The 27,296-nt window shown below is 43.7% G+C and overlaps 1 protein-coding gene across 1 annotated transcript in view; it reads left to right on the forward strand.

Annotated features, from left to right (window-relative positions):
- The window catches only part of SPECC1L (sperm antigen with calponin homology and coiled-coil domains 1 like), a 140,453-nt gene extending 113,813 nt beyond the window's left edge, over positions 1 to 26,640 (forward strand). Inside the window, exons 14-16 of the mRNA XM_038762364.1 lie at positions 14,400 to 14,516; positions 19,060 to 19,119; positions 23,431 to 26,640. Of these exons, the coding sequence (XP_038618292.1) occupies positions 14,400 to 14,516; positions 19,060 to 19,119; positions 23,431 to 23,520 (267 nt within the window). The 3' untranslated portion in view covers positions 23,521 to 26,640. The remainder of the gene's footprint in view (positions 1 to 14,399; positions 14,517 to 19,059; positions 19,120 to 23,430) is intronic.
- Positions 26,641 to 27,296: the final 656 nt, after the last annotated feature.

The following is a 27,296-nucleotide window of genomic DNA, read 5'->3' on the forward strand; positions in this document are numbered from 1 at the left end:
TCCAGCTCTGGTGGCAAACCCAGAGAGAATGCGGAATATATATATATATATATATATATATATATATATATATATATGTGTGTGTGTGTGTATGTGTGTGTGTACTAAACTGTAAACTCATCTCTAGACTTAAGCTCCTTGTGGGCAGGGAATGGGAATGTGTCTGTTTATTATTGTATCGTACCCCCCCCACCCCCAAAGTGCTTAATGCAGTGCTCCGCATAAAGTAGGCACTCAATAAATATGATTGAATGAATGTCTGTCGCCCACTCTCACCTTCTCTCCTGTCTGTCCTTCTCCCTCTCTCTCTCTCTTCCCCTTCCTCTCTCCTCCTCCTTCTCCTCTCCCCTCCTTCTACCCCCCTCTCACCCCCCACCCCTCGCCCCCGGGCCCAAATGGCAGAGCACAGGCCTAGGTACCAGAGGACCTGAGTTCTAATTCTGATTCCACCACTTTTCTGCTCTGTGACCTTTGGCAAGCCATTTAAACTTATCTGTGCCTCAGTTACCTTATCTGCAAAGTGGGGATTCATTCATTCAATCATATTTATTGAGCGCTTACTGTGTGCTGAGCACTGTACTAAGCGCTTGGGAAGTACAAGTTGGCAACATATAGGGACGGTCCCTACTCAACAGTGGGCTCACAGTCTAGAAGGGGGATTAAGACTGTGAGCCCCTTGTGGGACATGGACTGTCTCCAACCTGATGCGCTTGTAGCTACCCCAGTGCGTAGTAGAGCATAATACCATAAAAATCCTGTGGTGATTGGAGCGGGCCTCTCTTCCATATATAGTGGTTAGAGCATAGGCCTGGGAATCAGAAGGTCATGAGTTCTAATCCCGGCTCTATCACATGTCTGCTGTGTGACCTTGGTTAAGTCAATTCACTTTTCTGTGCCTCAGTTACCACATTTGTAAAATGGGGATTGAGACTGTGAACCCCACACGGGACAGGGACCGTGTTCGGTGCCCAAAACGATTTTCTTGTATCCACCCCAGCACTTAGAACAGTGCCTGGCACATAGTAAGCGCTTAATAAATACCACAATTATTATTCACCCTCTGTTTCACTCTCTGTTGTCTCTCTTTCCTCAGTGGTACTATTCCCCTCTCTCTGTCCTCTCTGGTTCTGTCTCTGGCTGTGGTCTCTGTGGTTCTTTGGATGATCTTTAATTTTCCCAATGGGATTCTCTTGCTGGGTGTTCTGGCTCCGGTAGTTCCCTGAGTACATCTCTGGGCTCCTGGTGCCATCTCAGAAGGGTCAGAGTGGGTCTTTATTTTTTTGTCTCGCTGTTTCCCATCCCACATTTGTCCCTGTTCACAAAAGGTGAAAAGGTGGCGTCTATAATACACATAGCTGTGGTTGTGTATGAGAAATGATCAGGAACAATGCTCCCGGAAAGAAAGCATTCGCCCTGTTCAAACAGGTCAAACAGGTTAAAATTAATTTTGTGCCAATTTTAGGTCAGAACTGCGTTTAAATACAGCCGGTTTGGCCGGAATGCATGTTTTGACTGCACATTTGGCTGAACATGGTTAGGGGATTAGGGATCGCTTGCCCGCCAATGCACATATGCTTGGATGCCAGATGCCCTGGTGCTAGAAGACGTGGCTTGTGCCTATGGTGCCAGACACCTTGAATGCTGCATTTCAAGTTTTCCTTACCGCAGGAGCGTGGATGAACTAGACAGACTATTTTCACCCTTGCTTCTGTCACTTTTGTTTTGGAAGTCAGGGTGCGTGGGTATTTGAAACTCCAATTTTTCCAGGCCGGAAGATGCAGGCTGTCTTGGCTCTCCTCCAGCCCCAAAGTCTGAATAGGGGAGAGGCTAAAACAGATAATGATGCCGCATGGGAGCAAGTCCACCAGGCTCTCCCCTGAATGCTTGTCATCAGTCCCAGACCCATTCTGATTTTTATAAACATTAAGAATTCCAAAATTTTCTTCAAATGTAATTAAGAAACAGGGGCAAGGGTTGCCGTATTTGGATGGTAACAATAATAATAATAATTATGGTCCTTGTTAAGCACTTATTTTGGGCCAGGCACCGCACCGAGCGTTGGGGTGGATACAACATAATCAGGTTGGAAACAGTCCCTGCCTGACATGGGGCTCACAGTCTAAGTATTCATTCATCCATTCAGTCGTATTTATTGAGTGCTTACGGTGTACAAAGCACTGAACTAAGAGCTTGGGAGAGTACAGTATAACAATAAACAGACACAGTCCCTGCCCACAATGAGCTTACATTCTAGAGGCAAGAGGGAGTAAAATTGAATCCCCATTTTACAGATGAGGAAACTAAAGCATAATTTTCCGTCAAATATGATATTTGACAGGAATGATTTTTGGAGGAATATCCTATGGCGTCAGCCAATAAATTAGATTAAAAGAATCAAGGAATTTTGAGCACAACTATTTTTTATGCCTGTTTCTCCCTCCATTCTATTATATGGGAATTGTAACGGTGTATTACCAGTGGGCATTGTTTTGTGAAGCAAACTTGTGTTTTAAATATATATAGTATATATATACACATAGAGAGAAAGAAAGGTCTAAAGATATCTACAGATATACATATATGTCAGCTGTGTGTGACTTTGGGCAAGTCACTTAACTTCTCTGTGCCTCAGTTCCCTCATCTGTAAAATGGGTATTAAGACTATGAGCCCCCCGTGGGGCAACCTCATCACTTTGTATCTCCCCCAGCACTTATAAACGTGCTTTGCACGTAGTAAGTGCTTAATAAATGCTATTATAATTATAATAATTATTATTATTACTAATAATAATGATGTTGGTATTTGTTAAGTGCTTACTATGTGGCAAGCACTGTTCTAAGCGCTAGGGTAGAAACAAGCTATTCAGGTTGTCCCGCGTAGGACTCGCAGTCTTCACCCCCATTTTACAGATGAGATAACTGAGGCACAGAGAAGTTAAGTGACTCGCCCAAGGTCACACAGCAGACAAGCGGCAGTCGGGATTAGAACCCATGACCTCTGACTCCCAAGCCCGTGCTCTTTCCACTAAGCCACGCTATTATTATTATTATATGGGGCGTGGATTTGTAAAGTGCCCTGTGATCAGTTTTTGAAGTAGGATGAAGTCATATTAGATATAAGTAATAGATCGGATCATTTTTTTCAAGTTTCAGATCCTCCATTAGGAGCTTTTTCTAACAGATATGTGCAGGGCTCCAACTTGCCGCGAAAAGCTCTGGGTCTTCTTCCTCTATTGCCTAACTGATCCATATGGCCTTTTTCAAGAGCCGGTTCATGAGAAGTAAATGAGGAATGACACAGAGCGTCTTCTGTGCCCCTAGAAGAGAGAGGTCACAAATGATTAAAGGGCTCTTCTGCTGCCTTAACCCACTCCTCCCCCACAAAAGGACCCTAAACCAAGGGAAAAAAAGGTAAGTGAGGCTCCAAAGGAAATCTGGTAAAAAAGATGATTACATCAACCAGAAAATAGGAGTTACAGTCATATATGTCTCTGGCAGTCCGCTCCGTGGTGCTTCTGGCTGGCGATTTTCAACGGCGTCTGTTTCAGATGTAAAGAGAAGAGACCGTGAAATGACTGTGTAAATGGCCATGTGGTGGCCTGCCGACTTTATCTAGACCCTTGACGATCAGGTCTGGTTTGAATCAGTAGAGAAATGCTTGTCATCATCCTATATCATTTGTCAGTCGCCCACCAAGTACTCCAGCATTCACCTAGACATAGCCCGTTTGCCAGTATCTGTCCAAGCTGAGCCCTGGTTGATGCCGTGCCCTGTTTGTAGTGAACGAACACAGAGGCCTGGTGTGAAGAATGCCATTTTGCGGTATGTCATTTTTGGTAATAATGATAGCATTTATTAAGCGCTTACTATGTGCTAAGCACTGGGGAGGTTACAAGGTGATCAGGTTGTCCCACGGGGGGCACACAGTTTTAATCCCCATTTTACAGATGAGGTAACTGATGCCCAGAGAAGTTAAGTGACTTGCCCAACGTCACACAACTGACAATTGGCAAAGTCTGGATTTGAACCCATGACCTCTGACACTTAAGCCCATGCTCTTTCCGCTGAGCCAGCTGCTTCTGGTAGACTGGGAGGAGCCCATTATTGGCCTCTTCACCATGCCGACACCCAGCCGGGGCATCAAACTGCCAATCGGTTGGCTGCAGCAAGGCCTAGCGGAAAGAGCATGAGCTTGGAGGTCAGAAAGACTTGGGTTCTAATCCCACCTCCTCCACTTGCCCTCTGGGTGACCGTGGGCAAGTCACTTAACTTCTTCCAGCCTCAGTTTCCTCGTCTGTTAAATTGGGGATTCAATACCTGTTCTTTCCTCTACATAGACTGTGGGGCGGGGACTGTGTCCTACTTGATTGTCATGTATCTAACCAGTGTTCAGGTCAGTGCTTGGCACATAGTAAATGCTTAACAAATAGCACAGTTAATGGTAATTAATAATAATGCCCAGGACTCCCTTCCAGAGGACACTGTCACATTTGCCGAGTTACTTGGTGGGCAGAAGGGCTTTGACCCAGGGGCCCAGGAGCCACCACTACACATGTCAAAGCCTAGCTGCCATTTTGCAGGTCCTTCAATACAAAACGAATTAGACTGTGAGCCCCACATGGAATCGGGACTGTGACTGGCATGACTGATTGCCATATCTATCCCAGTGCCTGGCACATAGTTTGCACATAATAAATACCGTTAAACAGAGCTGGGAAGAGAATGTGTCTGAGACCCATTTGAACTGGTGTTGAGGGCCAAATCTAACCCCCGCAGAGCTCCTAGTGATGTAGGAATATCTTAATTTGAAGAGGATAGAAAAATCAAGTGCCTACATGTATGCCTCCTGCCCATATTTCTTGTGCATTTGCTTTTGTTATATTATGTTTTGTTATGTGCAGGCATTGTTCTAAGTGCTGGGATAGATACACAAGTTAATCAGGTTAGACACAGTCCCTGTCCCACATGGGGCTCACAGTCTTAGTCCCCATTTTGCACATGATGTAGCTGAGGCACAGAGAAGCCAAGTGACTTGCCCAAGGTCTCACAGCAGACAAATGGTGGAGCCGGGATTAGAGTCCGGCTCCTTCTGACTCCCAGGCCTGTGATATAATAATAGTAATAATAATAATAATGGCATTTATTAAGCGTTTACTATGCCCAAAGCACTGTTCTAAGCTCTGGGGCGGTTACAAGGTAATCAGGTTGTCCCACGGAGGGCTCACAGTCTTAATCCCCATTTTACAGATGAGGGAACTGAGGCCCAGAGAAGTTAAGTGACTAGCCCAAAGTCACACAACTGACAATTGGCAGAGCTGGGATTTGAGCCCATGACCTCTGACTCCAAAGCCCGGGCTCTTTTCCGATGAGCCACGCTGCTATGATCTATCCATTAGGCCATGTTGCTTCTCCAATTTCTTCATCCAGAGTCCTTAGTTTTACAGGGGGGGTTTTCACTGATTGACTAGTGGCTTGAGTTTACGAAGACACTGTGGAACTTCAGCTATTTGGTATTTGGGGCACTACCACACCAAAAATCACATTCTCTGTGATTAAGAATTTTCTGCAAATCCAAACTCTGTTATGAATCTAGTTGATTTGCGTGTGCAGTGGAATCACCAGACCAGAGAACTCTAGGTTTTGGGTTTTCTTTTAAGTGTATCCTGTATGTAAAGTCCTTTCTTCGTGCGTATTTTCGTGATTTCTGCTTCATCACACAACCTGTCCCCAGCATAATAGCCAGATCCTAGGTTGGTTCAAGTAGGAGTCAAGTCTAGTATAAATTAAGCCTTTATACTGGGAGGTGAAGGTGGAGAGGGACTCAGTGACCAACTCAGTATTTGCAACTCCAGTTTTGGTGAAGCCACTTTTTCCAGCGCTTAGAACAGTGCTTTGCACATAGTAAGCGCTTAACAAATGCCATCATCATCGGTACGAGGAGTAATGATGATCATTTTATCCTGGTACTGATGCCCTATCTACTTTTTTCCTGAGAATCTCAAAATGCTTTACATACAAAGTACTTTAATATCTACAACATCCCTTAAGAAACATGCATTATTAATAGGGTTTGAATTTTAAATTTTGCCCAATTTCTACACCCAGATCTTTTTTTTTTTTCTAACTTTGTTAATCTTTGTGCCAAAGGGGACTTATGCCAATATGCAAATCCATCTTGATTTCGCCATGGTCAGTTTAAGTCTGTTTACCACATGTGTGTGATGAATTGCTGCTGTTAATAAAATCAGCAGGAATTTTGAAATGTGTGTTGGAAGGTTTGGTTATTTTTAAATGCACCCTAAATATCATTTTTTTCTGAATGATTTCCCTTCAACCCACTTTGTAAAAGAGCCTGGGTAGTTTTTGTTTTTGTTGTTGTTGTTAACTAACGATTTTTACTTTGCTCTAGAATGCACGAAAATCAAGATCTGGGCATTGCTAAATTTTGGATCGACTCGAGGCAGATCCCTAAATTGTATTTGTAATTACCTTAACATTGGTATGGTTTGCCAGGAGATATCTATATTGAGCATTTGCTTAGGTATTTGTCATTTGCATATTACATATCTATTCTATTTATTTTATTTTGTTAGTACGTTTGGTTTTGTTCTCTGTCTCCCCCTTTTAGACTGTGAGCCCACTGTTGGGTAGGGACTGTCTCTATATGTTGCCAACTTGTACTTCCCAAGCGCTTAGTACAGTGCTCTGCACACAGTAAGCGCTCAATAAATACGATTGATGATGATGATTTGCAAATGCCAAAGGGATTAATATGACCTGGAAATAATTGCCTTGCAGATTTGGCATCTGTATACTAAAAATAAAAGCTAAATAAAATACTAAAATTTTCAAAAGTTTAACCTGATTTCACCATAGGTTTTTTTTTTTAACATAAACATGGTAATTTACCTCAAATAATATAAGAATAACCCTGCAGCTGATGTACTAACTCCTTTTTGTCTGTGGGGACTCTGAAAGTGGTTAACCAGCCCAGTCAACAAGTGAATCATCGATCAAGTTGGGTGAAAACACGAGCCTCCTCAACCCCAATCTCATCCACTTTCTACTTGAGCGGCCTGCTTTGGGTTTGGACATTTTTATTTTCAGTCAATTGAGTCATTTCAGTGAATTCCGTTGGTTCTGATTTTCTGGCTGGCGATGAGGAGGTAGTTTCTTTTCTGTACCATTTTATTTATTGAAACTGGAGCTGGGTAATGAACAAATTCCCACAGCACTAGGGAAGCTGAAACAAAACCGTTTCCGCTAGCGAGCCAGCTCTCGGGCTGTGAAACCAGGTTCAGGCCAGTGGCCTTAGGCATTGTGAGTCTCAGCACGTACGCTCAGGCCAGCAGCGGCCGAACCTGCATTTTGTGGAGTTTACCCAGAAAGGGCTAAGTTGGACAGGAAATGAAGATTTGTTTTCTCCTTGAAATGGATTTGACCCTTGAGGGCAGTGGTTGTTTCTCTCCATCTGCAGTCCCAGCCATCATTGGCTTAATGCCAAGCTGGGTCACGTGATTCAAAATTTCTTCCACCGGTGGCTTGTGATTTTCATCAAGACTGGCGTACCAGAAAATCATAACTAAATAGGCTTTTCTCGTTAACAAGTGTGGTGTGGCAACATGGTTACACTTCTGTATTTGTACTAGAGACATTTCATCCAGTTCCAGGTTGTTGTTCTTTTAATTCTGCGAAAACCTAACATCTAAACCCCCTTCTGCTTTAAGTTGAACCTTAATAACAGGAAGGCCTTTTTGATGCTACTACTGTTTGGAGCAGAGGAATAATTGGGTTAGGACCTTATTTACGTTTACATCCTAATCGCCAAACAGCCTCCCTAAAGCAAAAATGTTTTTGTCTTTTTGAGCGGGGACTCATTGTAGATTGACGCAGCGTGGCTTAGTGGAAAGAGCCCGGGCTTGGGAGTCAGAGGTCGTGGGTTCTAATCCCGCTTCTGCCACTTGTCAGCTGTATGACTTTGGGCAAGTCACTTCACTTCTCTGGACCTCAGTTCCTTCATCTGTAAAATGGGGATTGAAACTGTGAGCCCCCACGCGGAACACCCTGATTACCTTGTGTCTAGCTCAGCACTTAGAACAGTGGTTTGCACATAGTAAGTGCTTAAGAAATGCCATTATTATTATTATTATAGGCTGTTTCCCCAGTGGGTAATGGGAAACAAAAAACATTGCTCAGGAGCTCTTTGAATCAATCCTTTTTGCCTGCACCCCAAATTCCTTACGGAATAAATGCATGCAAGAGAAGCTATGAGATCCCGATTAGGCCCAAAGTGGGATGGTATCGGTAATAGAGGGAGCAGAGTAAGGTCTGATAGGCACTTAAAGCGTGTGACCCAGAAAAATTGTTTGCTAGCCAAATTTACGTTCTATTCAAATATGGTTGACCTCTGGCAGCAATCAGTGTCATGGTAATATCATTTTGTGTCCTAATTATGTTTCCTCATTGCCGTTTATAAGCACTGCTTCCAGTTTGGTCCGGCAAGTTGTTTCAAGTTGTGTCTAATAACTAAAGGTTGACCTGTCAAATAGCCTGTGGGTTGTGGCTGGTGTTTTGGTAGCGTGATCTACTTTTTGAAAATTAACCTGTATAAAGCTGTCTGTGTTCCTGAGCAAGTCACTTAACTTCTCTGTGCCTCAGTTACCTCATCTGTAAAATGGGGATTAAATCTGTGAGCCTGATGTGGGACAGGAACTTTTGTCCAACCTGAATAGCTCGTACCTATTCCAGAGCTCAGAAGTCTCTGGAATGTAGTAACTGCCTAACAAATACCATTTAAAAATAATTTTTTTAAAAAAACTGCACTCCATCTACTGTCCTTGTAGAAAGGGAAATCCTTGCCAACTGCCTGAACTGAGAGACTGAGATACACAGTCCTCATTGGGACCTTTTGGGAAGCAGTGTGGTGTAGTACTGCAGCGTGGCTCAGTGGAAAGAGCCCGGGCTTTGGAGTCAGAGGTCATGGGTTCAAATCCCGGCTCCGCCAGTTGTCAGCTATGTGACTTTGGGCAAGTCATTTCACTTCTCTGGGCCTCAGTTACCTCATCTGTAAAATGGGGATTAAGACTGTGAGCCCCCTGTGGGACACCCTGATCACCTTGTAATCTCCCTAGCGCTTAGAACAGTGATTTGCACATAGTAAGCGCTTAGTAAATGCCATCATTATTTATTTATTATTATTTAGTATCTAGAACATGGGCGTGGGATTCAGAAGGTCATGGGCTCTAATCCCGGCCCCACCACTCGTCTGCTGTGTGGCCTTGGGCAAATCACTTCACTTCTCTGTGCCAGTCACCTCATCTGTAAAATGGGGTTCAGGACGGTGAGCACCATGCAGGACAGGGACTGTCGAACCCAGTTTCCTTGTATCCACCCCAGCGCTAATCCACACAGTAAGCACTTAACAAATACCACTGTTAAAATTATTATTATTGTTGTTGTTATTATTGTCCAGTACGAGGAAAGGAGCAGCTGTCAGAAGATGAATGCCTTTCTTTTCTCTGTCTTCCGTATCGTCTTCCCTCCTGGCTTCAGTCCTTTCCCTCTCCCTTCTCGTTCCTTTCCTTGTCCCCGACCTCATCCTCTCCTCCTAATTGCATTCAGTCATTCATTCATTCAGTAGTATTTATTGAACACTTACTGTGTGCAGAGCACTGTACTAAGCGCTTGGGAAGTACAGTTTTAATTATCTCCCCTCATGCTGCCCGGCGGCCTTCAAGTGATAGATGGTTATATGAGCCCTTTTAGACTGTGAGCCCTTTTAGACAGTGAGCCCACTGTTGGGTATGGACTGTCTCTATATGTCACCAATTTGTACTTCCCAAGCGCTTAGTACAGTGCTCTGCACATAGTAAGCACTCAATAAATACGATTGATGATGATGATGATGAGTGGTGTAAGTAGCCCAGTCAACGTGGGCCACCTCAACTCTATTTTGGCACTTACCAGTGGCATTACCAAAGTATCAGGGTTAATCATGTTTAAACCTCAGTGAAAAGCAGCATATAAATAAATCATTGGATCAGAAAGAAGGCAAAAGCTAAGAACTAGTTGAACGCTTCCTGAGTTTCTCTCAGTCTGCTGCAGTTGGGATCTGATATAATAAGTGAATTCAATGGAGAATTTGTCTCATTTTTAAAAGCACCATTTCACTTAAATGGAAAGATCGCATATTCATTCAGTGAGTGCTTACTGGGTACAGAGCACAATACGAAGCACTTGGGAGAGTACAGTACAACAGTAAACAGACACATTTCCTGCCCACAATGAGCTTACAGTTTAGAGGTGGGGAGACAGGCATTAATGTAAATAAATAGTGCTGTGGGTTTGCAGAGGGGAAGAACAAAGGGAGCAAGTCAGGGTGACACAGAAGGGAATGGGAGGAGAGGCGGAGGGGGGCTTAGTCAGGGAAGGCCTCTTGGAGGAGATGGGCCTTCAGTAAGTCTTTGAAAGGAGGGAAAGTAATTGTCAGATTTGAGGAGGGAGGGCATTCCTGGCCAGAGTCGTAGCGGCGGGGTCAGTGGCAAGCTAGGTGATCAAATCCCAGCTCTGCCACTTGTCAGCTGTGTGACTTTGGGCAAGTCACTTAACTTCTCTGGGCCTCAGTTCCCTCCTCTGTAAAATGGGGATGAAGCCTGTGCCCCCTCGTGGGACAACCTGATCACCTTGTAACCTCCACAGCGCTTAGAACAGTGCCCTGCACATAGTGCTTAATAAATGCCATCGTTATCATTATTATATTATCAAGGCACAGGGAGCAGTGTAGCGTTAGAGGAGCGAAGTGTGCATAGGCAGTTCAGTTGTGTTGCCAAGAAATAACAGTTTGGATGTGAGACATTTTCCTTCCAATTGAAATACATTGAATTTAGTCACAGGATTACTTTCTGTAAAAAAGAAGCTAGTTGTCAGAAGCAACTGTTCAAGCTTTAGCTTGTTTCGTATCAATCGATTCCTAGAAAAGCACCGGGAAAAAGAGTCCATTCTCTAAATTAAACTTCTGTTGATCAAAAAAGATCGTAAGAGTTTCTAACGCTGTGTTCAGGAAGATTGAAATGCTTACCTCTGCAAGATAGGATTTGTTAAGAACCTTCAGTGCTTAAGACAGTGCTTTGCACATAGTAAGCGCTTAATAAATGCCATTATTATATAGATTTTGAGGTAGCTAAATATTCTCAGCAAAGAAAATGGGCTTCCTTTTTATCCTGGTCAGTGGACGTTCATCCATCCAATATTCAGTTTGTGTATAACACTGCTTATTAGCCCACTGTTAAAAAACAAACAAAAAAACAGTGCTGAGGAGTTGGGAGACCCGAGTTCTGACTGCTGGGATGATAATAATAATGATCATGGTATTTAAGTGCCTACTACATGCCAGGCACTGTGCTAAGCGCTGGGGTGCATGCAGGGAAGTCCGGTTGGAAACGGTCCCCGTCCCACGTGGACCTCACAGCCTCAATCCCCGTTTTACAGATGAGGTAACTGAGGCACAGAGAAGTGAAGTGGTCACACAGCAGACAAGGGGCAGAGACAGGAGGAGAACGCACAGCTTTCCGACCGCCGGGCCTGTGCTCCGTGCACTATGCCGTGATGCCATCAGCAGGGAAATTTATGATGGAAGAGTCATGTGGAGTATTCAGCATTCCGATTTATGATGGAAGATTCATGTAGAGTATTCAGCATTCCGGGTGGCAGACGGGGCCATAGAGGAATCCTGGAAAATAGCGGGCTACCATGGGCAGGGAAGACCCCAGCAGCTGCCAAGGCTGCCTCCTGGGTCCATGGCACTATATATGTATATATGTTTGTACATATTTTTTACTCTATTTATTTATTTATTTTATTTGTACATATCTATTCTATTTATTTTATTTTGTTAGTATGTTTGGTTTTGTTCTCTGTCTCCCCCTTTTAGACCGTGAGCCCACTGTTGGGTAGGGACTGTCTCTATATGTTGCCAATTTGTACTTCCCAAGCGCTTAGTACAGTGCTCTGCACATAGTAAGCGCTCAATAAATACGATTGATGATGATGATGATGATGATGCTGGCACTACGTCGTGACCGCTTCAGTCGTAAATGAATTCTACAGAATTCCCCCGCTGCTCTTTGTGGATAAGGATCATGTCTACCAACCCTGTTGTATTTTCCCCAACACTTAGAAAGCACTCAGTAAATCCAGTGCTTAGAACAGTGCTTGGCACATAGTAAGCGCTTAACAAATACCATCATTATCAATAAATACCACTGATTGATTGATGGCAAATAACAAAACCTTTCCATGCCCTTCCCCTACTCTCCCTCTGTACTCTGTGCCCCAGTGGGAATGTGACTGGCAGGAACAATTCATTCAGTCTTATTTATTGAGTGCTTACTGGGTGCAGAGCACTGTACTAAGCACTTGGGAGAGTAATAATAATAATAATAATAATAATGATGGCATTTGTTAAGCGCTTACTATGTGCAAAGCATTCTTTTAAGCGCTGGGGGGGATACAAGGTGATCAGGTTGTCCCATGTGGGGCGCTCAGTCTTCATCCCCATTTTACAGATGAGGTAACTGAGGCTTTGAGAAGTTAAATGACTTGCCCAAGGTGTGGTGGAGCCGTAATTCGAACCCATGACCTCTGACTCCAAAGCCCGTGCTCTTTCCACTGAGCCACGAGAGTACAATAAAGCGCTTGGGAACATGGCTTACCAGAAAGAGCACAGGCATGGGAGTCAGAGGATGTGGGTTCTAATCCCAGCTCCGCCACTCGTCTGCTGTATGACCGTGGGCAAGTCACTTAGGTTCTCTGTGCCTCAGTGACCTCATCTGTAAAATGGGGATTAAGACTGTGAGCCCCATGTGGGACAACCTGATTACCTTGTATCTACCCCAGTGAGTAGAACAGTGCTTGGCACATAGTAAGCGCTTAGCAAATACCATCATTATTATTATTATTATCATTATTACTACATAAGAGAGGGCAGGTGTAGATGCCGAAACCGCCAGCACAAGAATCACTTCCTCTGGGCAGGTTCTTTGTTAGAGATGTGCATCTCGCTTTATTTCTATTTATTCTGATGACTTGACACCTGTCCACATGTTTTGTTTTGTTTTCTGTCTCCCCCTTCTAGACTGTGAGCCCGTTGTTGGGTAGGGACCGTCTCTATATGTTGCCAACTTGTACTTCCCAAGCGCTTAGTACGGTGCTCTGCACACAATAAGCACTCAATAAATACGATTGAATGAATGAATGGTCCTGAGGTCCATCAGTTATCTCTGACAGGAGACGCCATCAGGTATATATCGGGGAAGCAGCGTGACTCACTGGAAAGAGCCCGGGCTTTGGAGTCAGAGGTCATGGGTTCAAATCCCGGCTCTGCCAACTGTCAGCTGTGTGACTTTGGGCAAGTCACTTAACTTCTCTGGGCTTCAGTTACCTCATCTGTAAAATGGGGATTAAGACTGTGAGCCCTCCGTGGGACAACCTGATCACCTTGTAACCTCCCCAGCGCTTAGAACAGTGCTTTGCACATAGTAAGCGCTTAATAAATGCTATTATTATTATTATTATTATTATCATCATTATTATTATTATTATCCTCTCCCTGACCTAGCAGAGAGTCAGTGGTACCGTGTGCCTGTCTCTTACACAGTGTCTCATGGGCCTAAATGTTGCAGAAAAGGAAGATATTCCATACCATGAGCCTCAAGATTACCCCTTCCTTCCTCTCCCCCTCATCCCCCTCTCCATCCCCCCATCTTACCTCCTTCCCTTCCCCACAGCACCTGTATATATGTATATATGTTTGTACATATTTATTTCTCTATTTATTTATTTATTTTACTTGTACATATCTATTCTACTTATTTTATTTTCTTGGTATGTTTGGTTTTGCTCTCTGTCTCCCCCTTTTAGACTGTGAGCCCACTATTGGGTAGGGACTGTATATGTTGCCAACTTGTACTTCCCAAGTGCTTAGTACAGTGCTCTGCACACAGTAAGCGCTCAATAAATACGATTGATGATGATGATGATGATGATGATAAAGTAGATAATGCTGTCTGTCCAAATCATATTTTTACCTCTACCCAAGACCCATTTTCTTTGGAAAACAGAGAGAGATATGCCATGCAGATCTGATGAGGCAGGCACAAAATGAAGCTTGAAACCGTGACCCTCCTCTTCCCCCGACCCCACTCCCTGTGTCGGTATTTCCTTGATTTCACAGATGGGAGGGGAGGGGGCATCGGAAAACGACGGATAGCACCACAGCTACAACTGACTTCCAGCTGGACAATAATCCACTTGTTCTCTAAGTTTCCCAAGCGTTTATCCTGTCGGGTTGTTCTTAAGATTTACGCTTTGTGTTTCACACTTTGGTGTTTTTTCCCTCCCAGAATATTGACATCACCAACTTCAGCAGCAGTTGGAACGACGGCCTGGCCTTCTGCGCTCTCTTGCACACGTATCTTCCAGCCCACATCCCGTATCAAGAACTGAACAGTCAAGACAAGGTACGGCCGCTTTTAAGAATGGTCAGCTGTGTGAGCTCATTATCAAGCAGAGCTAAGGACTCAATTGAGAAGCAGCGTGGCTCAGTGGAAAGAGCACGGGCTTTGGAGTCAGAGTTCATCGGTTCAAATCCTGACTCCGCCAACTTTCAGCTGTGTGACTTTGGGCAAGTCACTTAACTTCTCTGTGCCTCAGTTACCTCATCTGTAAAATGGGGATTAAAACTGTGAGCCCCCCCGGGACAACCTGACCACCTTGTAACCTCCCCAGCGCTTAGAACAGTGCTTTGCACATAGTAAGCGCTTAACAAATACCAAAAAAAAAAAAAATTTGGGGCTAGGCACTGAACCAGACCCTAAGAGGGAGTTGAGTAAATTGTAGGTGACAGAGGCCCCCTTTTCAAACAGTTTGTAGTCCAAGAGAGATTCACCTTTATAAAAATGTCACTTTTCTCACTGAAAAGCCACACATACTGCACGCATCGTAAATATGCACCTTACTGTAAATTGATATGCCTCACCCAAGATTGTGTTAACCTCCTGGTGGGCCCCGAGGTAAATAAATTTTGTGGAGTCCCCCACTTGACATGCAGTGTCATTGAATCGTGCTGTAAATGGCGACAGTGGAGCCAGCAGTCTCGCAGGCTTCGCTCTGATCCCGGCCCCACCCTGGAGTCAGTCTGAGCTAGTCCCCAGATGCCCACGCAAACCTTGGAAAATGTAGGCTCTCTGGCAGGGGCTTGCTTCTGATATATATACACATTTGTGTGTGTGTGTGTACGTATGTACGCACACAAGTACGTGTGCCCGTTTAGGGACCTTTTCCCAGGAGACTCCAGGGGCTCCCCAAGGAGTCTCCCCTGCCATCTGGCTATTAGCTTTCTTTAATCCCTCAAATGTTAACATCCACAAATTAACGTTAATGACTGGGACGGGTAGTGCTCCCTGTGATGGAGCCATTCTTTGCCCCTCCTGGGCCCCCACTAGACTAGGGCCAAGGGTTTTGGGGGAAGGGAGGTGGAAGGCCAGGTGAGGAGGTGATCTTCCTCCCCCACTTCCCTCCCTGTTGATATAAGGACCTCTTTCCCTTTCATGACTTCCTGAAGTTGAGCCCGGGCTGTTGCTAATGCATGCCTCCTCCCTACTGCAAGGAGGTCAGAGCTGCAGGGAAGAGAGGGTGTTCCTCCGTGGAGGGGAGAGCATACTCCATTTGGCCATGCTTCAAGGCAGCTTTGGGTGGGGGCCAAGGTGGTGGGGTAGTGGCAGCAGCGGCTGACATGGCTGAGAATCCACACTATGGAGTTAAAGCCTGTTGTCGGCAGGGAATGTGTCCGTTTATTGTTATATTGTACTCTCCCAAGCCCTCTGTACAGTGCTCGGCACACAGTAAGTGCTCAATAAATACTACTGACTGACTGGTGTGTTCCAGATTCCCTCCCCCATAGCCCAGGATCAGGGTTTCAGCCCTGTCAACCCCTCCATCACTCTGGCCATGATCAGATGGGTGAGAGACACCCTTCATTGATGATATCAATCAATCAATCAATCGTATTTATTGAGTGCTTACTGTGTGCAGAGCACTGTACTAAGTGCTTGGGAAGTACAAGTCGGCAACACATAGAGACAGTCCCTACCCAACAGCGGGCTCACAGTTTAGAAGGGGGAGACAGAGAACAAAACCAAACATACTAATAAAATAAATAGACTAGATATGTACAAGTAAAATAAATAAACAGAGTAATAAATATGTACAAACATATATACAGGTGCTGTGGGGAAGGGAAGGAGGTAAGATGGGGGGATGGAGAGGGGGAGGAAGGAAGGGGCTCACTCTGGATTATGATTATAATTATGATTATTATAGATTATGTGGCCAAGTGTCAGATCAGATGATAAATTGTCTAAAACAAAGCAAGTAAACTCTAAATTGTTGTCTAATTGCAACCACTTAGTTCCAAAATCGAAAGTGGTCTGCGATAGATTGAGCTTGTTGGTGATTGGAGAGCTGACGGTCAGGGTTTCAGCTGTTAGCATGTTGTATTTTCTCCATCTTTCCACTTCCACTGCAGCTCCCCTTCGATCCCTTCCTTCCTTTAGCGCTTCCCATGTTTCACTCATCACCCAGCTGGGATCCATGACTCATCCATGGATCCTCCTTTAACATTACCTGCTTTGGGGTCTCCTCCTCTTCCTTTTGACCACTGTATTTCAGCTTGTTTCTCCTCTCTTCAGCTGCCAATCTACCAATCAGTCATATGTATTGAGTGCTCACTACTACTAATAATAATTATTATTATTATGGTATTTATTAAGCACTTATGATATGCCAATCACTTTCCTAAGCACTGGGGTAGTTACAGGGTAATCAGATTGTCCTACGTGAGGCTCATAGTCTTACTCCTCCTTTTACAGATGAGGTAACTGAGTCACAGAGAACTCAAGTGGCTTGCCCAAGGCAATGCAGCAGACAAGTGGCAGAGCTGGAATTAGAACCCACATCCTCTGACTCCAAGCCCGTGTTCTTTCCACTGAGCCACGCTGCTTCTCTTACTGTGGGCAGAGCACCGTGTTAAGCACTTGGGAGAGTACAGTCTAACAGAGTTTTTGATAGATACGTTCCCTGCCCGCAAAGAGCGTACGATCTAGAGGAGCCCGACCTAGAAAAAACAAGACTTTGGAATGACAGTGGGCCTCCCTTCAAGGCCCTATTGAGAGCTCACCTCCTCCAGGAGGCCTTCCCAAACTGAGCCCCTTCCTTCCTCTCCCCCTCGTCCCCCTCTCTATACCCCCCCTTCTTACCTCCTTCCCTTCCCCACAGCACCTGTATATATGTATATATGTTTGTACATATTTATTACTCTATTTTACTTGTACATATCTATTCTATTTATTTTATTTTGTTAGTATGTGTGGTTTTGTTCTCTGTCTTCCCCTTTCAGACTTTGAGCCCACTGTTGGGTAGGGACTGTCTCTATTTGTTGCCAGTTTGTACTTCCCAAGCGCTTAGTACAGTGTTCTGCACATAGTAAGCGCTCAATAAATACGATTGATGATGATGATGATGAAAGAGGAGACCAAAGCAAACAAACATTGGAGATGATCCCCTTTCAAAATACGGCAAACACACAACTGAAAATTCATAGTAAATGCTTAGCAAGTACCATAATTATTTACAGTGCAGACTCCTGAATGAACACATGTGCATAACTGGAAAGCACACACGTTAGGTTTCTTCCCTGTATATATGTTTGTACATATTTATTACTCTATTTATTTTACTTGTACATATCTATTCTATTTTATTTTGTTAATATGTTTGGTTTTGTTCTCTGTCTCCCCCTTCTAGACTGTGAGCCCACCGTGGGGTAGGCACTGTCTCTATATGTTGCCAACTTGTACTTCCCAAGCGCTTAGTACAGTGCTCTGCACACAGTAAGCGCTCAATAAATACGATTGATTGATTGATTCCCAAAGCAACAAGAGTGAATTTGAGCGTGAAACAAGAAAGTCATCACTTGCAGTACTTTTTAAAAGGGTATTTGCATTTTGCTCTTTATTGGTTTATAGTTCACTAGTTGTGAATACCTCACAACTTGGGATTGCCCTGTGATCTTTACCTAATTCCGTTAAATGAGTTGTCACTGGAAACTCCTTCTCCTACTGCCGCCAAGTATATGATCATCATCATCATCATCAATCGTATTTATTGAGCGCTTCCTATTTGCAGAGCACTGTACTAAGCGCTTGGGAAGTACAAATTGGCAACATCTAGAGACAGTCCCTACCCAACAGTGGGCTCACAGTCTAAAAGATCCTTTGTGGAGAATAAGTTTACAGTGTTGAATCCTCCCTGGCAGGTATGCAGATGCCTGGAGGGTTTGGAAAGATGCCCATTCATCTAGTTAGCAGTCACCTGTAACTCTGTTCAGTCAGGGATCCTCTACAGGCAATTTTGTGATCTGATCAATGGCCATCTCCCTGTAGGTCAGCCCTGATAGCCAGCACGTTCGACTGAACGGCATCTCTGATTCCCCATACATTTTTAGCACCAAAGTGACAGTTGAGAGCTCGGATTTTTGTCTTGTCTTATGCTGTCATTTCCCTCCATGGACACATCTCTCCCAGAATACCCCACCTCCACCTGCAGTCGTTCTGGTAGTGTATCTGAAGAGTTTTTTTGGTAACACTGCTGAAATGGTTACTGCTCAAGTAAACTTGAGTCTCCGCCCTCAATTCTCTCCCAGGCTGCTGCCAGGTGAATTTTGACTTTTAGCAGATTGCCTTCCTCTAGCTAGCCCCTGCCCAAGCTAAGAATGGACTAGATATGCCTCTGCTTGACTCTCCCTCCTGTATCCAAGGCTGGTGGAGTACTGGAAACTCTCCAGGTGCGATCCTGAGAGGGACTAGGCTTTTTAGGTTTTAGTAATATAAGTTTTCTCAATAAAACAATTAAGCATTAACATTTGAGCAACCTGCTTTAACTGTAAAATGTTTTTTCTTCCTCTGATGTAAATGTACATGAGGTAACCTCTTCTTTTAATTACAGAGAAGAAATTTCACTCTGGCCTTCCAAGCAGCAGAAAGTGTTGGCATCAAATCCACCCTGGTAAGGACTAAAATGTGCATAAATTAGAAAGTTTTGCTTCCAAAATATGTCTAGACTTTTCCAGTAGCTGAAATTCCATCCTCTCCATTTTCAACTCTGAATTAATTCCCTGCCATCTTGCTCTTTTCCTCTCTTCTGAATTTGTCCTTCACCTGTACAGGGACCTCCAATCTTTCAGCTCTCTCTCTCTTCTAAACTCTTTTGCCTCTCGTTGCCCCCAACAACCTTCCCCTTTCTAGTCCTCACTGTCAGCAGCTCTGCTTCACTCTTGCCATTTTACCCCGTTGTCACTTTTGCCCTGCTTCTTCCTCTTATCACCCTTTTACTGCATTTCCCACCAGGTATTCTCATTTTACACTCAGTGTCTCAGAAAACTCAAGCCCAGCATGTTGTGGGCAGGGAATGGTGTCCATTTATGTCATATTGTCCTCGTCCAAGGGCTTAGTACAGTGCTCTGTACACAGCAAGTGCTTACTAAATATGATTGAATGAGTGAATGAATCCCCTAATGTCAGGCATCACCTTATGTGTTTGGCTGGCTATCTCCAGTCCTGATCTCTCATTCGCCCTGCACACCTATAGTTCCTCTGGTTTGTAGTGCATTCAGTCAACCAGTAATGGTTTTTGCGCACTTTATGTCTGCAGGGGACTATACTAAGTGCTTGGGAAATAAGTTTAATTTGGTTGATCTACACTGCCACTTCAGCATGTCTGAAACTGAGCTCCATATCTTGCTTCCTAAATCCTCTCTTCTTAACTTTATCACTGTTGGCAGCATCACCAATCTTCCCGTTTCATAAGCTCACAGTATCAGTACCATCTTTGACTCCTCTTTATCTTGTCTGACTCTTCAGTGTTTTTTCTCCAAAACGCCTCAAATATTTTTCACAGATCCACCCGTTCCATTCCACCCATCAAGCCACTCCCCTAGTTTAATCTCTCATCACCTCCTGGATGGAGTACTGAAACAGCCTCCATCCTGTCTTTCCCGTCTCCAACTTTTCTTCAGTCCATTGCTATCTGCCAGTGCACCAGTGTCCCTTGGCCACCATACATAATTAGTTTATTCACTCATGTGTTCTTTTTATATGTTCTGCCATTCTTTTAACTAGTGTGTTTTCATTAACATATGAGTGCCTGTCTTCTGTATTAATTTGTAAGGTCCTCAAAGATAGGAATGACATCTAATGCTTCAGTACAGTTCCTAAGGCCCTGGTGAATAGATCAAGCTATAATCCCTAAGGGTCACCCAACCTATAGCTGCTCTTGCCATGTGCTAACTGGATTTCCAGACTCCCCTTTCCCTACAAACAAATGAGAAAAAGAAAGAAACAGCAAATAGAGATGTGATTTGGTGGGGGAGCTCTGCATTCTCTCTCGTTTTCCCCTCAATGGATAATCTGGGGGACACTTTTGTAGACTACAGTGTGTTTTTGGTTTTTTTGTTTTTTCCTATCTGTAAAGGAAGGAAGCAGGAAGAGTGTAACATTGCTTCATTTTCCTAAGCCATTACTCCCATTTTCAAATTCTGCTGGGAAAAGAAGTTAAACCACTACTAAAACTTTGCAGAATGGCTTTGTATAACTTTTATATATCAGGAATAATTTTGGCGTGGCCATGGCTTCACGAAGCATTTCATATGTTTTCTTGAGCTCTGCAAGGAATTGCTAGTATAAAAATGAAAAATCAATTATAAAAAGTAAATTTCAGTGGGTTGATGTTTCGTGGTCCTTTGGAATTGGGCAAAATCAAGTCCAGATTTTTAGCAATTGCAAGTGGTTGGGGGTGGAGGGGAATCAGTGGAATTTCTTTACAAAAGCTAATATTAACTTTCCAGCACATAAGACTGGAGCTGGTTATTAAAAATAGCACATTCATGAACTCTTGTTGCAGCCCCTGCCCAACCATTGTATGTGTTCACAATAGAAATGCTGTTGGGAATCTTGGTTCTCATCTCCCCATTCCTGAAGTACTTCCAGTGGTTTCCCATCAACTTCCTTATCAAACAAACTCCTTACCATCAGCCTTAAAGCATTCAGTCATCTCTAACCCCTCTTACCTCGCAGATTTCCTATTTCAACCCAGTCTTCCCCCTTTGTTCCTCTAATACTTGGTTATTCACTGTACCTCAATCTTGTCTATTTCACCACTGACCCCCTGCCCACAGACTAGTGGGTAGCCCCCGGGTCTGGGAATCAGAAGGTCACGGATTCTAATCCCAGCTCTGCTACTTGTCTGCTTTGTGGCCTTGGGCAAGTCACTTAACTTTCCTGTGCCTCAGTTACTTCATCTGTAAAATGGGGATTAAATTGTGAGCCCCATGTGGGCCATGGACTCTGTCCAACCTGATTTGCTTGTATCCACCCCAGTGCTTAGTTACAGGGCCTAGCACATAGTAAGCACTTAACCAATGCCTTAATTATTAATTATCCTTCATCTGGCCTGGAACTCCCTTCTCCTTAATAATAATAATAATAATGATGGCATTTATTAAGCGCTTACTATGTGCAAAGCACTGTTCTAAGCGCTGGGGAGGTTATAAGGTGATTAGGTTGTCCCATGGGGGGCTCACAGTCTTAATCCCCATTTTACAGATGAGGTAACTGAGGCCCAGAGAAGTTAAGTGATTTGCCCAAAGTCACACAGCTGACAATTGGCGGAGCCGGGATTTGAACCCATGACCTCTGACTCCAAAGCCCGGGCTCTTTTTCACTGAGCCACGCTGCTTCACATATGACAGACTGCCACTCTCCCCACCTTCAAAGCTTTGTTAAAATCACATTTCCTAAGTGGCCTTCTGTAATTAAGCCCTCTTTCCCTACTCCCTCTCCTTTCCATGTCACCTAGGCATTTGAATCTGTACCCTTGAAGCACTTGATATTCATCCCAGAGCACTTACGTACATATATGCAGTTCATTTCAATATCACTCTCACCCTCTAGACTGTAAGCTCCTTGTGGGTGGGGAACATGTCTGTCAACTCTGGTGTATTGTACTTTCCCAAGTGTTTAGTACAGGTTTGTGCACACAATAAATGGCCAGTTGAGAAGTAGAAGCTCTCATTTGGAAAGCTTTGTTGGGAGAGAAAGGATGGGAAGCTTATAGGATCAGATCCCCCAAAATCTGGATGAATGTTTCTCAGAACTAAATCAACTGTACATTTAAGTACTAACTTCTCTGTGCCTCAGTTACCTCCTCTGGAAAATGGGGATTAGGATTGTGAGCCCCACATGGGACAACCTCATCACCTCGTATCCTCCCCAGCGCTTAGAACAGGGCTTTGCACATAGTAAGCACTTAACAAATACCAAAATTATTATTATTATTAAAAAGGATTTCTTAATAATTAGAATGGAAACTCATCAAAAGTATAACCAAAAAGGGTAGGATAGTAAATGATTTGTAATAAACAGCCTTGCTCCAGATGTTTAGTGGGCTTTTATGCCTGTTAAACGTCCTTAAAGGGAGTAGCCCCAAATTATGCAGGGCTCTGATAGGCATGTACCATCAAATTTGTTGACTTTTTCATCAGAATTTTAAGCAGGTTGTAGGTGACTACCATAGTCACTCATTCAGTAGTATTAAGGGCTGCTGAGTGGAAGGCACTGAACTCTAAGACATGGACAGAATGAATGGGTGAGAATTAGACTTTGTGAGCCCCAAAGAGGCCCACAGTCTAAGGATAAGGTGGGGAGAGGGAGTTGGTAACAGACACTTCAGAAAAGATGAAACAAATCATAAAATAATGTAAAGAAAAGGGCAGCAATAAATGCCATGAGAACGATAGGGCGTACCATAGCTCGAGGAACTGAGTTCCTGGCTCTCCGGGACTCAGACCAACTGCTTCAGCCTCCCCTACATTTTTAAATCGGAGACAGACTTATGCTACTACTGTTTCCTCACCTGGGCCAAATGGAGAAGAGGCTGATAGGAGGCGTTCCAATGGCATGGGGGCTGAGTAGCACACGAATGAAAAATATCTAGTGGTCATTTGGCATTTAAGTACATCTGACCTGAAGGTATGTGGTTCCACAATGTGAAAATTGACTTTTTGGTTCGATAGTAGTATCAGCAGCCTGTAAGCTCGTTGTGGGCTGGAAATGTGTCTCTTTGTTATTATATTGTACTCTCTCCCAAGTGCTTAGTTCAGTTCTCTGCACACAGTAAGCACTCAATAAATACAACTGAATGAATGAATCCGGACCTAGATTTTCATAACAGGTAACCTTTGCGCGATGTGATGAGCAGCGTCTCGTTCCAGATACGGTGGCCAGTTTACGTTCTGATGAAGCTTCTCTCCTCTCCTTTCAGGACATCAATGAAATGGTGCGAACAGAACGCCCAGACTGGCAGAATGTCATGCTGTATGTTACGGCAATATACAAGTACTTTGAAACCTGAATCTCGCACTGGGTGGAAGGCTTGAGGCCATGGTAGGCAACCTCTTTTCTTGCAACACTAATCCCAGCTCGATCGAATGGGCCCACACGACAGACCTCCACCCTTTCTCGATACCAGTTGTGAACACTCTTGAAGTACTTCAGCCTGTAAAGCTTGGAACACCCATGTTAGAAGCCACCGTTAGTTTCTCCCGTGCCTGGAATAGACCAAGTCCCTGACCTAAGGAGCCATCACGGTTACTTCTGGATTACGTGGTAGCCGGGGGATGTCAGGACTCGAGGTGTGCCAGGGTTTCTTCCCGAAGTTTTCACGCGAGCAAGACTGTTTGGAACTACTTCCGTGCTGCGGTTTTATAAAAGACTCATTTGCCATTCAACATGTACAGAGTTAGAAAACTTTGTTAGAAAGCTGCAGAAGTTTAGTGAAGGTTTTATCAACCCTACTCAAAGATTTCACAAAATAAGTACAGTTCTAAATAGTCATTGCAGAAGAACGTTACTGCCTTAAAAAGGTTTTTCCTGTTTTCCTTTGGGCACCGTGATCTAGGAAAATGGGTTTTTATTCTGTTAAGCTAGCCAGAGCTGAGTGCAAAGGCACCTCGACAAAATTCGCCTACCAGTACTCGCCAACGTAAAGTATTCTGATAAGCCAATGTGATCGTCTGACTTCAGGCTACGTTTTACCTATTAGGAGGACTTTGGCAGAGCCCACAGAATTCTTGGCTTTCCGGATATACTGTAATTAAGTGAGTTTTTATTTATACGGTTCCATTGTAAGTAAATATTTAAAATGAAGAATTTTTTCCACTCTGCTCATCCTTCTCCTCTCCTTTCTTTGCCAGCCAGATCCTACCTTTAACGCATTGCAGGTTTTCTTGGGTCCACTTCTGGGTGTTTGCGGATGGGCATCAGATTGGTTACAGAGAGCTTCTGGATGCAGAGTTTTCTGAAACTAGCAATAACGGGAAAATGAGAGTTGTTTTTGACCACCGAAGTTCAAATTTCTTCTCAACCTTAAACTTTAAAAGATCGAGTCTGTAAGCTCAGTGTGGGCAGGTATTATGTCAAACAGCTCTATTTTATTGAACTCTCCCAAGTGCTTAGTACAGTGCTCTGCACCCGGTAAGCACTCAAATACCAGAAAAAAGGTTTGATGCCAAGCAGGGTAGGAGCTGAGAAAAAAGCAAGAGCTAGAGGAAGAGAGAGGGGAAAAATTGCTTTTCCAGATGCCACGGTGGTACTGCTTAATAGCACCCCTGAATTCACATGGGATAAGCCCTCTGGGCAACAAGAAAGTGCCTTAACTCTTGTTGAAAGCTTGGACTGTGGAGCTCTGGGGCGTTGGGCAGAGACTATGCCGCTTACATATATGTGTCTCCTCCGGTATAACATCAGGTTGGCTTTTTTTATGTCTTCCAGAATGCAAAAAATCGAAACAACAAAAAAACCCAAAACTGGGTGTAGCAGTGACACTACCATTGTGCTTTTGTGCTTTAACAAGATGTGTAGAAACAGTCCAGCTACATCAAAAAGGCTTTATCCTGTTACAATTATTATCAGCTGGTGGACACAGTGAGCCTGCAACTCTTAATGGAAGCCTGGCGAGTGGATGGATGAATAAATGAGTGAGTGAGTGAGCGAGTGGCAGCTATATTTAAATGACCCCTGAAAAAAGCTGGCAATGTGGGAAGGAAATATTGCAGCCTACTTTGGGCTAACTTACTGAAGTTTGGAATTCAGACATAACCATTTCGCAACTCAAATTCAAACACATCCTTATGTTCCAGGCAAGAGAGTGGATGTGAGTGTGTGCATTTTAGAAGTAGTAGATGCCTGATCAATAGCTATTTAATTCAGGTGTGCAACACTAAGTCTCTGAAGTTTTTTTATTCTGGTGACTTACACTGTTTCCTCTCAGATTGAGAGGCTTTTATTAAGCAGCCCTGCTAATCACTGAATATACTGAGTGAACCAGTTTGAAGACCCTGATCATCTTCAGGCTGTAGAAGAGAGCTGTTTGGAAAGAAACTGTGCTAATGAAGAAAGGCTTTGGACAGATTGAAATGTCGTTTTCCCCAGTTTAATTGTTGTGTTTCTGTTTTCCTTCAATTCATTGTCATGAAGTAGGAGTTGTGATGAGTGAGTGATTCTAACCGATCATGTATGTTACACTGTCACAAACAGTAGTCAGCATCACCCCGTTTCCCATGTTAACACATGTAGGCCTTTAAGGAGGTTCTGTCCTTCTGGGCTCATTCTGTCTTATATGCAGTTGTGCTTGTTTAATTTATGACATTGTATTTGGGTCGGGGGGAGGGGAGAGGGGAACCCCTTTGTTCATAAGGTAGCATCCTTCAGTCTTAAATTGACCGCTTCTTTTTCCTTCTTGACAGTAAACCTAATCCCGGGTTTTGCTACTTCTTTAAGCCCATTGGAGTTGATGCAATTAGGGTTCTGGAGAGAGCCATTTCATACTGATTGGATTCATTCATTGGATCGCTTAATTGATCCACTTCATTCTTGGTTAGATAACCCAACAGGAAAGGAAGGAACATATTAAAAAATGTAGTAGGTCTTTCCTACCCCCACTGCCCTGATGATAGCTGCTTAACAGCATTCCCAAAGCTTTATTCTGTCCAGGTAGAGCTTTTGTTCTCATTCCCTCTACAATTTCTCTCATCCAGAATCCAGTGTGCAAACTGACACTACCTAAATGTGATCTCCCAAACGGGCTTCTTCTAGAAATTCCCCCTCTACCTTTTAGGATAGAATGTTTATGCCATTCTTAAGGTGCAGGGGTTGGTGGGGGAGAAGAATAATAGGAAACATAGATTGAGAAAGAGACTTTACAGCAATGTTGTGTGGCTGAAATCAAAGCAATTTTTTGCTTTTCATTATACGAAAATAGGAAAATCTTAATGTGCACCCTTTCCCCGCTCCTCCCCGAACCTAAGAAAGTAATATTGCGTCTTGGCGTTCTGCCACAAGCTTTGCTGCGAAAGGGCCAGTTATGTGATATTATTGTAGATCACAGGCTTCTGCTGTTTGATTGTACCGTTTTTTTTTATCTTGTATTAAATGTTTTGGAAAGTATTAAAACCGTTAAACATGTTGAGAATGAGTCGTTCCCTGGTCAGTATATTTCTGTTGGATATCTGTTACAGAGTGTCATTTTCGCTTTCATATAGGGTGTGTGTGTTTGTGTCTGTCGTAAACATCTGTGGTTATTTCATCAGCAAAAGACTTGCATTTCACCTTGCAACAGACCTGGCTCGGTTACTAGCTTGAAAACATTAAATACAATGCATGCTGCCAGCACAAGAATGTCTCAGAAGCCACCTGCTATATGTGTGATCACATAGTCTTAATTGTTCTGAAAAATAATCCGCCAAATTATTATTATTATCATTTTTATTATTATGGCATTTGTTAAGCGATTACTGTATTCTAAGTACTGGGGTAGACACAAGTTAATTAGGTCAGACAGTCCCTGTTTCATATAGGGCACTCAGTCTAAATAGGAGAGAAAGGCAGGTATTGAATCCCCATTTAACTGAGGCCCAGAGAAGTTAAGCGCTCAATAAATACCATTGATTGATTGATTAAGGGACTTGCTCAAGATCTCCCAGCAAGCAACTGGCATAGCCAGGATTATAAATCAGGTCCTCTGTCTCTCAGGCCCGTGTTTTATCCACTACACCACACTGCCCTGCTTGAACACAAAATGAACATTAACGCCGCTGCATTTTCAAATGATGGCTACCGATAGGGATTCTC

This window comes from Tachyglossus aculeatus, chromosome 21, assembly GCF_015852505.1.
Source record: "Tachyglossus aculeatus isolate mTacAcu1 chromosome 21, mTacAcu1.pri, whole genome shotgun sequence".
Lineage (NCBI taxonomy): Eukaryota > Metazoa > Chordata > Mammalia > Monotremata > Tachyglossidae > Tachyglossus > Tachyglossus aculeatus.